This window comes from Anarhichas minor, unplaced genomic scaffold (genome assembly GCF_050575085.1).
Source record: "Anarhichas minor isolate MPS153535 unplaced genomic scaffold, ASM5057508v1 ptg000011l, whole genome shotgun sequence".
In the NCBI taxonomy this organism is placed as follows: Eukaryota; Metazoa; Chordata; class Actinopteri; order Perciformes; family Anarhichadidae; genus Anarhichas; species Anarhichas minor.
Genome location: NW_027466457.1, coordinates 4789325 through 4802442, shown reverse-complemented (window position 1 = coordinate 4802442; position 13118 = coordinate 4789325). Strand labels below are relative to the sequence as shown.

Below are 13118 nucleotides of genomic sequence, written 5' to 3'. Positions count from 1 at the left end.
GGTACAACACATAGCAGTGTCACTAAACACCAGCAAACTCGAACGTGGCTGTTTATCAGACAGAATACAGGAAGATAATCTTCAGTTGGGAGATCTTTTCTTGTTGGGTGTCTTTGATATGAGGTTGGGAGTGACTCTTAATTTCAATATAATTGATAAATCAAGGCACTTGAGCCACTTTCCCTCAGTTGTCAACTTTCAAACTTGTATCCTCCCTTTGCCTCTCCATTTGTCTCTATCTCTATCTCTCTCTCTCTCACCCTCACGTCTTTCCGTTTCTGATCTCTAACTCTGCATGATGGATGACCTATGAAGGGCCGCAGTTTACCTAGCAACAGGTGTGTGAAACAAGTGTGCATGTCTATGTGTGTCTACTCATGCTTCCATAAATAAGTGTGTGACAGAGCGTAACATGCATTATCAATAAGTACTTGGCTGCACGCTGTTAGGAGAGATTGCTTCATCAAAGGTTTTACAATGTATACCGGAGCTTCATCTCAACAGGAAACACTCACACACCTACTGGGATGTAACGCATAGTGGCTATAGTGGCTCAAGCCAATTCTCATTTTCCCTCTCTGGCTTGCCTTTCCTGACTAAATAATTATTATAATCACCAGCTGTCACTTGTGGCATAATGCAGCATTATGCAAAGGACAGTAATGATAAGTAGGGTGGCCCAAAAATGCATATCTCCATTATTTCATCTATTAACTTAATTTACACATTAATTCATTTTTATTGTAGGCCACACATGGTACTGTATATATGACTGATCTTGGCTCTCTTTTTAAGCTTTAGAAAATCTAGCTTGTGAAGGGAGATTTTGGCCAGTTACAGGTCATTTCAGCAAGAATTTGTTCATATTGGCTGTTCTACAAATGCAGATGCATTTGCATGTCCAGTTTAGATGCCGAAAGCCTGATTCAACAGTGGAATACCCTGCAGGAAAAGTTACTATTCCAGCATTGGCAATAACTGCATGTCTTACACTGCAAAATGAAGACAGGCTTATCAAAAAGAGCGCTTCACAATATTGGCGAAGCATTTCACAGATGCAGAGTAAATGTTTAGCCTTCTGCTAACCGTAGCCGGCTCTGCCAGCTCATTGCAGCTCACGGCTATAGGTTGGTAGAAATGTAAACTATTAGCAACATTTTCTCTCCATGTCTGAAGCGCTTCGCCAATATTGTAGCTGGCTCGAGCCTTGAATCACAGTATGTCATCTAGAAGAGAGAGAGAGAGAGAGAGAGAGAGAGAGAGAGAGAGAGAGAGAGAGAGAGAGAGAGAGAGAGAGAGAGAGATGACCCTGAAAAGGTTTGTCAAAAGCAGTTGACCACATAGTGAAAGAGTGTGATGTGCTGGAGGCTAGATCCAATTATCTCTCCCTCCCCCATCCACAGACTGTTCTCTCTTGGTCTTGCTGTCTATGTACACTGCAATTAAACACTTAATTATTGATGCTTCAGAACTGTTATGGCAAAAGGCAAACTGATAAAACACTGAAGACAGAAATCCACGCATGCTATGCTGACACACCAAGGTATTCACAGGTCCACAGTCCTCCTCGCTCTCTTGCTAACAACCAGCAGCCACGTCTGGTTTATCTTTCTTTTTTTTAACAATCTGCATGAAGTGAGTGTACGTGTATGTGTGTCTATGTTTTCCTGTGTGTACAGTAGTGTGTGTGTGTCTGTGCAATTTCCTCTAATCTCCTGGGGTGAAGGGCTCTGTCCAGTGACTAATGAGACAGTCTACAACATTACTTAGAGTAATACCTCAACCAGCACCACTAACACTCTACAGGATCCAGGTGGCCCAGTACAGTGTGTGTGTGTGTGTGTGTGTGTGTGTGTGTGTGTGTGTGTGTGTGTGTGTGTGTGTGTGTGTGTGTGTGTGTGTGTGTGTGTGCCATTACTGGCATGTAAGGTCATTTCATCATTGAAAAACAGTGGACTGATGGGCTTCTGTAAAGCTGTTGTTTATGAACTAAAGGAACATTTGACTCATCTACATCTGCATATTAAAAATAGATATGAAGTGATTACTATTATTAAATGATGCCAGACTTTAGTAATGATATCTATAGTTGCTGGCGAATTTGTACATTGTCAGTTCTCTTTGTGGTTAGCTTTGAATTCAGTCAGTTACAGTTGCCCCGATAATGATTCATTTTCACTGCATGATTAATATTTTAAAATGTCCATTGCAATTCTCAACAGCAGAATCTACTTCTCTGCTCTTGATAAAAATCAAGGGGAGCACGATTTAACATTGTGCTGGTACATTTTCAAGCCTGAACAAGGCCCCAATGCCTCACTTGTCCAGCCTCAACCCTCAACATCAAGGCTTTTGCTGCTGTTTGTTGTTCAGCTATTAGTATACACAACATTTCGCAATTTCCACACTATTCAAAAGAGGTCAGTATGCCTGACATTTTCTGTTGAGAGTTCAGACTTACTGGATCTTGCTTTGCAAACTGTGTCCTGGCATAGTTAGCAAAAAGCTATTCAAAGGCAAAGCAAACTGTTTTATCACCAACACTGTGCCTTACATGAATATGACAAATTCAGACTCATATAGTTTTATCTACTTCTATCCAGTACAGTAATAGTTTATTTTACTCTTTGTACCACCCTGGATTGTACAAATAGGCTTTCCCCTCTAGATTTTACCTTTACAACTACATTTAAGAGGAATATATGGTCAAATAAAACCAGCTCCGAGCAGCTGTGCAAACACTTTCATGAAACAAACGTGTTTTCGCAACTCTTCCAATTACTTTATATTATAAATCTATACTCTAAACAAGATGCAGTAATCTTTTCTTTTCAACTTGTAACCATATAAAACTATATCCTCTAATTGATCTATCTTTTTAGTGTTCTCATCTTCAAAATTCCTTATGTAATGCAGTTCATTTCAGTTATCCAGTTCCCTTTCGTTTTATTTGTGCATGTGTTTAACAGCCTTTGGGACCCAGGTGTTGGACCATATTTGTATTAATATGTTGCCTGCTGTCACAATGTTATAATAATGAGCACAAGATGTGACATTATGATGTTTTCATGTGTGTGTCTGTGTGCATGTGTGTATGCGTAACGCAGTAATGAACAGTGGCCATGATACGATCAGAGATATTCCAGTCTCTAGAGCAGATGTTACTCAACCTCCCATCTCCGCTCTGCGCTGATCATACAGTCAAGATGTGTCTGCATGTGTTTGCATTCGTGTTCATGTGTGTGTGTGTCTGTCTGTGTGATAGACAGTGAGAGAGAGAGAAAGAGAGAGAGAGGGAGTGGGAGGGAGCAGTGCAGATGGGGAATTCTAACTAGACTTATGGAAGCCAAGGAACAAGTGTCTTATACATACATTGAGAAGAAATCCAAGCTGCGTTGGTGGATGACAACATGCTCGTGGTAACATTGGAATACTTGATTTGGAGACAGACACAACCTTTCACTCTCAAGAGATGCAGTTGTTTCATATCTAATAATAAGAAGTAATTATTTAGATTGTATCAGTCTCACTTTTGTAATAAATTTGTCTTGATACCACTTTCTGAAAGGCCATCCAGTGTAAAGGAGTTATACATTGTAACCATAGACTGTATGAAATATGGACATAGTGTCCGTGACATCACCAATAGTTTTCTGAAGAGCCGTTGTAAAGCTCATAGTGGGTCGCTGTCTTGGCAATGACAACACAGCGTAACTCACAGCTAATCAAAATAATCTGTTAGTAAAACAAGGTATTAACCACTGATGATCCATTAGTTACAACTTATAAACCCTTTATAAAGAATGCTGTCTTAATAAGTGGTCCCTTTCTAAGTGGTTTTCCCTGTTGAATTAGAAGATTATCAATATTTGTGTTGGAAAGAAATCCAGCAGATTCCCTATGAAATCTGATCTGGTGGCACACAACATTTTCTAAAGTGGAGATAAGAGCAAAAGAGCCAAATAAAGACATGAGACTGGAAGCAACTGTAGATTTACTGTTCCCATCGGAGGGTTTGGCCTCTGAGAGAAGTCATGTGAAGCAGCACGGCTCTCTCCATGGGCTCTCTGAGCTGCAGATTCCTCTGCTCTTTCTCTCTGTCTCACGCTCCGTCTTTCCCTTTACTCATATACCTTAGTGTTTTCTGTCGCCCTCTCTCTCTCCAGTCTACTGTATCTTTCCTGTGTCCAGCTCTTGGCCTTTTGTCACTGTTCTCTGTCAAACTGGAATAGGAAATCAACCTTTCCTTATCTCTTCCGACCTCTGTCTTTCTTTTATCATGCTCACTCCTTTCTCCTATGTCTTCCGTCTCCCTCCAACTGTCCCCTTTACTACTTTGTGCTCTTTCATATCACTCTCTCTTACCCTTCCTCCATTCTCGTCTGTTCCTCCATTTGACTTTGTCTGTCCATCTCCCTTATTTTCCATTTCCTGTTTCTCCAAAATCTCCTCTTTTATTATCTCCCACTTTTCTCTCATTGCTCCTTACACACACCTTTTCCCAGGAAGCAAGCTAATTAATGTATTGCTGGGTTAGCCCCCATCCTTCTTTACTGAACAACCCCCACCTACCCTTGTATATATATATCTCTCTTTATCATCCCACTGTTCATTCGCATGAGCTACATTTTAAAGTACATTTTAAAGTACGAACACTGTGATCATGCTGAGTCAGAGTATTATTTTTCTCTCTTTGGACTGGACTCTCCATTAATCAATCTACTCATAATGTATGTCTTTTTCTCTTCTATTTTCCGAATCCTCTCTTTTCTGCTCCTCACACTGACCCTTCACATCTCCCACATTCTTTACTTTCTTGTCATCGCTTTGAGTTGGGACTCATTATGGCGAATAGATAACCAGCGTTCATGAATGTGGACACGTTGTCGGAAACGGGGATGGAAAAGACGAGACTGGATGTGGGTGTTAATGATCTTTTAGACCGTTACTACTCTTGTGGGTGTTGCTTTGTTGTCTGGGGGAGAAGGCAGTGTGCTCTGAATGGCCCATTGATTTCAGGCGTGTGGAGACTTAAGACACATGCACACAACCACATGCACACGCACACAGACACACATACACACAGGGAGTCTGGGAGGCTCTGTGAGGTTTAGCAGAGCCTGTCTCATCTTCCCTGTCTATCCTTTAAGCTGTGTTCTGCTTTCTCACTAAATGCATGGGGGGCAGCTGGGCTGCCCTGGCAGAATGACAACTACGACTGGTGAGAGCAGGGCAGAAATATCTCTCTGTGTGGGGCAAGCAGGTACAAGCCCGATACCATCCAACACTCAGGCCAACTCTGACTGTTTCTATGCTCTCTAAGGCTGTCGTGTAATGATCTCATGCATCAATGTGCATGAACAAGGGAAGGTGCATGAAATGAGAAATATTATATTATGTGCCCTATTTGGCTGTTGGGATATTGATAGACACAGTTGTTGCGGTCATCATTAGGCCATTCTCGTGTTCAACTGGGAGTAAGATATAACCAATGTGTATCAGCAATTCTGATCGCACATTGTTTTTGCCTCCTCGTGTAAGATTTCATGATTTTCATAAAATTCCTTTTCCTCTTAGCTCCTTTTTTCTCACTGAAGCGCCTCATTCCTTAAACCACTCCACTACCCTGCGCCCATAGATCCAATTCCCAGTCTCTCCTCTCCTTCCCCCATTAAAGCTGCAGGGGAGCGGTGGTTCTCCTCAGGTCTCCAGTGGTCATCCAGTGACAGAGTGGACTCATTATAGTGTGGAGCTGGGATATCTATACCACAATAAGTGAGAGGGAGACTAATGAGCGACTAGATGACGGGGAGTGTGTTAACGCTGCCATTAGCTAAACAGTTGTAGTGCTAAATTTGTATTTTTAAAATGAGAAACGCTTTCTTCTAATCAATTGGCAGAGACGACAACTCGCAGTGTCTCTGTAATGACCTGTTGTGCCAGTTTAGAGAGGCTAGCTGTCACTATGGGAGTGGTCTCATCAAATCAAGGTTCTGTAGTTTAGAGTGGATTTGATTGTGGCTTTGCTTTCTTTGGGTAGCCTGATAACCTCTCCCTGTATACATGTTTGAAAAAGAGAGAGATAGAAAGTGATACGGAGAAAGTAGAGAAAAAAGTGAAGGGTAATGAGTTTATTTCTCCATACACGCCTTCTCCCTCTCCCCCATATCTCCCAGAGGGAAGAGCAGCCTCGTCAAAGCCCTGTCATGAATTTTTAACAACCCTGTCAGTCTGCTCTCTTAGGTGTGTGTATGTGTGTGCGTGTATTTGCATGTGCATGTTTGTTTACAGTTAGTGTGTGAGGGATATAAGGGTATATTGAAATATTGAAATATCCTGTATTCTCCATTAATGTTAACAAATTGCTAGAGCATGCCGCATGATGTATAAAGCATTGAACGGCTGTTGCTTATACATGTATGTATCATATCATATACAACATCATGGAGATAACTGTAATCAATATCCATATGTCCACGCACCGCTGTATGTGTGTTTCTGCATACATTTGCAGTGAAAGTATACATATGCATTTAGCAAGTTAACCACATTTTGAAAGATGGTCTAGATTTGTGCATAGTGATGAACCTCAGTTAGCTCAATGGTGTGACATTAACATGATGTGACGTTACATTGACATTAGCTGACATTAATGACAAGGCCCTCTGCATTTGGCCCTTTCAGCATGGATATGAACGGCTGCGCCTGCTTTTCCTCAGGTGGTACATTATTATAGTTTTAAATCTTATCCTTCCTGTTGTTCATGAAACACACAAAAATTAGGTTTTTGTTTTGAATATTGTCACCTTGAATGTATTTGCAGTGTAGGTGTCACTGAATTTAACTATCAATAAGAACCAAATGTGATCAAATACGACCACACCCAGTTCTACCTGCGTTGTTAAAACCCCCGAATACTCACGTGGATACAAATATTGTGGTCGCTATTGACGGTAGCTTGGCTATTTATAAATCATGGGTTTGTGCGAGATGTTCCATGTCGCATTATTGAAGATTCTCTCTGACCAATCAGTGGTCTGCAGTATGTTAACTACACCTTCAAGTACTTTCCACAACTTTTGCTGATGGAAACGCAAAAATGACCCTTGAAAGGTATAACGAACTGAACTTAATTGGAGTGCTTTGTGGAAATGCGGCTTTAAAGTGGATAACAAGGCACCAAATGTCCTTTCCTCGCGCTAAGGCGCCAAGTCCGAAATGTTTTCAGACTATTCATCAAATGATTGTACTTTATTGGAGCTATTGGTTCAGAGGTAAATCTCTAGGCTGAATCATTGAAGTAGTGTAAACACCGTCAATGTCTGGTGAAAGCAAGCGTCATCATTGAGTATTTGATGGAAACTATTTATATATCGAAAACATATGATTCAATACTTGATGCAGTGACGAGACTTGCTATTTTTGCACATGATGAACATGGTGCGTAATAACTTTGTGATCACTATTTTGTGTTATTGTGTATGTGTGTATATGGCTCGAATAGGGTGTATATTTAGGCCCTGACAGCCAGTGCAGAGGAGGTGGAGACAGGTCTGGAACAGAGCCCAGGACTGGAGGCCAAAGGGATGGGACTGTTGATCAAGAATGGAATCATTGCCGACAGCAGACACATGGCCATCGACACACTTAGTAATAGCACAGAATGACACATACTAAAAGCATCTCATCCAGTCTTTGCTCATGCACAGATCTAACATGGCCTTTGTTATACTTTCTTACTTGCACAGTCAAACAGATGGAGATTCAGCTATAAATAAAGTTTAACGCCATCAATTCTTAATGCATCAATTCATTAAAAACACATCCCTGAGTGGAGTATCTGTGAGGCTATGGTAACTTTGCTGTTGTAAAGAAAGTCAGTGTGTCAGACAGGTGGGCTTATTTAAGAACAATGCTTTCCTCCACTAGGTTAGGAGGTCAAAACTCCAGCAACACTTTTATAGAACAACTTCATTGTAAGACAAACCTGTTTTGGCTTGTGGCCGTTTCGGCTTGTGGCCTTTATCATGGGTTAAAAAAATTAAGTGGTTATCATGAAACACATTACCTGTTTTTCCCTTCTCAATGCACCTTGGAAGTAGGTGAAATTGTGCCAGAAACCCCCACTTTGCTATCTTTTGCTGTCACAGGGTTGTCATTGCAGTACCTTGTAGGATATAGAAGAAAATGTTAAATGCTGTGCATTCATATTCCTTCTCCAAACAAGTTGGAATTGTTACCAAGCAGTTTTAATGTCTGTTTTTACTTTTTTGGTTGACAAGGTTTGTTTTATTGCTGCAATAAAATACCTTGTAATGTTTTGTGAACAATAAAATTCATTGAAACATTTAAATGGAGGGGTGACCCTGTCTTAGACTCCAGAAAAGAAATATTTTTTGTGAACTAATGAGTTTGAGTAAAGGATACAAATGTAAACTTTAATATGTCTACTGCATCCAATTATGACTCTATGTTAATACAACTTGACCTGTTTCGTTTCACTTTGTGGGAAAACGGGTTTCCACGCAATTTTGTAGTAACGTCAACTATTTCAGGATAACAGCAAGGCTGACAGAAGTAGGTGGTAAGAAGTGGGTAAGGAGACATTGTCCCCCCCAACTTTAAGGTCATGTCCCGATTTGGCGTCACGGCTGATGTGATCCCATCAGGAGATGGTTTGATCTTGTTTTAACACTTCTGGTAGCCGGACACCTTGTCTTATTTTAAGAAATATTATCAAGTGAAAATCACGTAGTGCAATGGCTGCCGAAATTACTTGTTTCAAGCATAACAAAGCTTATATCTAAAAATGTCTCTTCATTTTGTTTGGGCACTTTTGCAGTGAATGCAGTCTTGACATTTCAAAACTCTTTAAAAATGCATGAAATAACAGTTAAATAACTTCACATATTAACTGTAAAATGTAGAAATCAGATCTCTGTCTCCCCCATTTTCTGTGTTTTTGTTTTCTTGTTAGTGTTCTCAATGTTGCCCTCATTTCGCTAAAAAGGAAAGAATAATGATGGAATCAAACTTTGAAAGATCACAAAGAAAACCAGTTAAAGCATTGAATGTATTGTGCAATTGGAAGGCAATGTCTCAATACCACAGTATTCTTCCACAATTTTAAGTGCAAATACCAAACCTGTGATGTTTCAGTTATGAATGAATGCTACCCTGGATCTCTACAGCGCACGGCAGTCATTTGTTCCCAGAGTGATAAATATGTGCTGTTTAGTATGTTGTCTGTTTTATTGCTTGTACTGAAAGAAATGTTCTAGTGCGATAAATGAACTGCTCTTCGTCTTACCACTATTCTCTTTCTCTCTATTGCTTCTGAGTGTGAATGTGTGTCCACTGCGCATGTTAGAGAGTTGTGTAGAGCAATGGTGAGGTTAATTACAATTACATCCCCCTGTTATTTAGTAGTATCCAATTTGATTGACTGCTTTGCTAATCAATTTGCACTTGACTTTATTCAAAGTTCTGGTGTTTCTTTCACACTCTCTCTCACTCACACATACACACACACAGACACACTACTCTCTTACAGTACAACCTTTTCATTCTGCCAGTACTACACTGTGGTGTGGCCTTTAGCAGACAGTGCTGTAGGACTGAGACAGCCCTGTGGTGTGAGCTCTGCAAGTGAGATCATAATCACTTATCCGTGTCAGGGATAGTGTCCATCGTGCTTTCTTAACATACTCTCTTTTGCTCAGGCGTTCTATAATTAGACTGAGACGGTGGAGGAGGCATACCTTGTGCAGTTTTCAATCTAAATCCCTGTCATATTTCACTCCCCAGAAACTGGCCACAGCTGCTGAGAAATTCCAGACGGAGCATAGGTGGGAAGACGAGTTTGAGGTAACAGAGCGACACAAAAATACAGGCAGGAATACTTGCAGCGCAAGTATATGTATGTTTTATGTATGTGTATTATATACTGTATGTGGGTAAAACACAGGGAGATACTCATTAAACATTAATGGCCATGCATTTGATCTGGATTTCCAAGCCATAAATTATTTTCATTGTGTGAATAGGTTTAATCTGTTTGCGTCTGTGTGTCGTTAGCAGTGATTACATCTCCATTACTAAATTGGTTTATTGCGTATTATACTCTGTGTTGTGACTCATTATTCCCTCATTTCAGATGACAGATACTCTGATTTCTAAGAACTACAGTGGCACGCAATTATAACGCAGAGTAAAGTGGCGGTCAGGAAAAAGTACTTGTCACAGAGATGGTTATAGATGTGTCTAAGCTGTGGATTGCCATATTGCCTTCTCAATGGCAGAATAATGCTTCCCTGGAGCATTGAATATGGCTGTAGGCACACAGTTACAGATGTAAAAAGAGGAACACACTCAGCTTAGCTCTTACAGTAATCATGTGTATGGTAGCACAGACTAGTGTCTTCATTAACATAAAACTGGAGAATTTACTAATGGAGTTGATTGCCAACAAAATAAAGAGCTATTTAGAAAGGGATTAAGCATTTCATGATTGCATAAATGTTACGCTTCTTTGTGCAACACCCTAAAGCAGCCACAGAGTGATGTTTGTGCTTCTGTGTGACTTGTTTACAGGGTGATGAAATCTCCTACTACAACGCAAAGGACAACGTGAGTGCCTTTTATTTGCTCTCCTTCCATATTAGCCCCTGCAAACACACAGGTCACACTCAGACATGGGCCAGTAATATGGTGTTGCTACACATCACCCTCTCTCTCTTGTCCTCCCTTTCACCTCCTCATCTTCCCTCTCCTCAATTTTCCTTCTCCTATTCACCACAATGGTATCTTGTTTTTTTCACTCTCGCTTTCTATCATCGCCTCTGCCTTTTACTGCAATCCCTCCCTCTTTTGCCTCCTCTCCAGGCTTTTGTTCCCATGTAGCTTCCTCTCCATCATCCCTCCTCCCACCCTCTCTCAGGTGAAGAGGTTTCTGCCATGTTCCTCCTCTAATTGACAGATGAGATGTATGAGCTGGCTACACTGTTGCTTTATTAGGAAGCAACTCTCACTCCCCCTCCCCCCCCCTCTTGCCTTTTCTCTCTCCCTCCACCTCACTCCCTCTCTACCCTGCATTCTTTCCTTCATATCTCATCATGTTTTTCTTCATATATCTTCCTGTCTGTACTGCTCTCATTGATGTAAATTGGTGAATGCACACTAGGAGTGATACATCTCCACAAGGGGCATAGACAATCTTGCTGTCTCTCGCTTCTCCTCCGAAGTGAAGATGATAAGAATGCGAGAAAGTAAGATATTAGGAACACAGGCGATGCTATTTATTCTTAAACGAGCTGGGAGGGTGTGAAAAGTGCAGCGATGACATTCTCGCATCAGACAGGAGTTGATGAGGAATATAATCAATCCTGTGCTTTTAAATATACCTACAAACTGTTTTCCGCGTGCAACGACGCTTCAGCAAATAGAATAACAAGGCTTTGTGTGGTGTCTTCAACCCATTACTGTCTGCATCTTGATTTATTTTTCCCCTCAGCTGGATGCAAATGAGACAGAGGGAAGAAAATATAGGATTCGGCCAGACTTTAAAGAGGACCCATCATTTAAACGTTTGACTGATCACAACCACACGGCTGTCCACATCCCCACTGACATCTATGATGGCTGTAAGTACACGCACACAAACGCACACGAACCACAGTGGTTACCATGGATACAAGTGACACACCAACCCATTATGACATGTTGTTTACAGATAGTCCCTCTAGCAAATGTGCCCATAGTTAAATGATGAATGAAGTTAAACATATCAAGGTTTTGATAAAGAATCTTTTGATTCAAACTGTTAATGTGTCCCAGGGCTTTAAATTCATTGAAGCATAATCATTAATACAAAGTCGACTGATACAAATTCTTGCCAAGGAATCTGCATTCCATACATATATATATATATATATATATATATATATATATGTATATATATATATATATACATATATATATGTATATATATATGTATATATATTATAACTTGCAGGATTATAACGATAATCCTGCAAGGTTTTATTTGGAAATATGTCTTTCTCCAAAGTATGATAATTGTTAAAGTATTTTTTTATACTTAGTTATACTTACCTGCCCAATACTATCTATACTGTGAAATCAGTAGGGTATGTACCGTTTGTTGGGTCCGACCAGTGAGTTTTAGGATCCATTTCACCTCTAGTGACAGAGGAATTATGCTGCTTTCATGACACAAGTTTGTGCTGCCTACTAACCGAGAGGTCTCCAACCACTGTGACCTCGAGCAATGCAGGGACTGAGTCGCATTTTTACAACAAAGAAAGGATCATTAATAATAATATGAATAATAACTTTATTTACATAGCACCTTTAAAAACAGAGTTTACAAAGTGCTTTGACTTTGCAATAACACCACAGCAAGCTCAACAGTGAGGCCCAACAAAGCAAGACAAACTAAGGTAAGCGTTAAACCCTGATAAAACAGTACAATAGATGAAAAGATAAAACCAATCAATATGATAAAAATAAACTTAATTGCACTTACTGTTATCAAATCTGGGCCAGTAACTGTTTGATGGCCATGTTCATGTTGTCATTTGCATTTCAACTGTCTGGTATTGTAGTTTATGCCTATAAAACAATTTTAGATTTGAATGAAACATATGTGCATCTGTTCAGAGTGTGTTTGCTCTGTAAAAAAACAAAACATTTCTGATCATTTCATCATCATGTGGTGACATTTACCTTGAGTGGTTCAGGGTAATTTGATTCTCTAGAGTCCCTGTGACATTAGCACAGCTCTCAAGTTGAATTTCAATGACTTAAGGATTGTCTGTTGAATATCTTAACTGTGGTCTGAATTATGTATTATATTTTAATAGCTTTCTTTTCTTCTATTTTTACATTTTGAGCACTTTAGTGGGGTTCTTATCATAGTGTGACTTACAACGAGCAATAAAGCGCTCAGTGCCTTGCTCAAGGATACTTCACCAGGACACATGGTTCACAATGAGTTTGAACAGTTACAGGAAAGGTTCTCCTACCACCAGGCTGCATTGTTACTGCTTGGCTTGTGCTTGTGTATTTCTATCTGTGACTGTGTGAGACTGAGTATCTGT

The 13118-nt window shown here is 40.1% G+C and overlaps 1 protein-coding gene across 1 annotated transcript in view; it reads left to right on the top strand.

Annotated features, from left to right (window-relative positions):
- The window catches only part of LOC142948003 (voltage-dependent calcium channel subunit alpha-2/delta-1), a 52775-nt gene that overhangs the window by 8824 nt on the left and 30833 nt on the right, over positions 1–13118 (top strand). The window contains exons 4-6 of the mRNA XM_076089879.1: positions 9808–9867; positions 10594–10629; positions 11513–11642. Of these exons, the coding sequence (XP_075945994.1) occupies positions 9808–9867; positions 10594–10629; positions 11513–11642 (226 nt within the window). The remainder of the gene's footprint in view (positions 1–9807; positions 9868–10593; positions 10630–11512; positions 11643–13118) is intronic.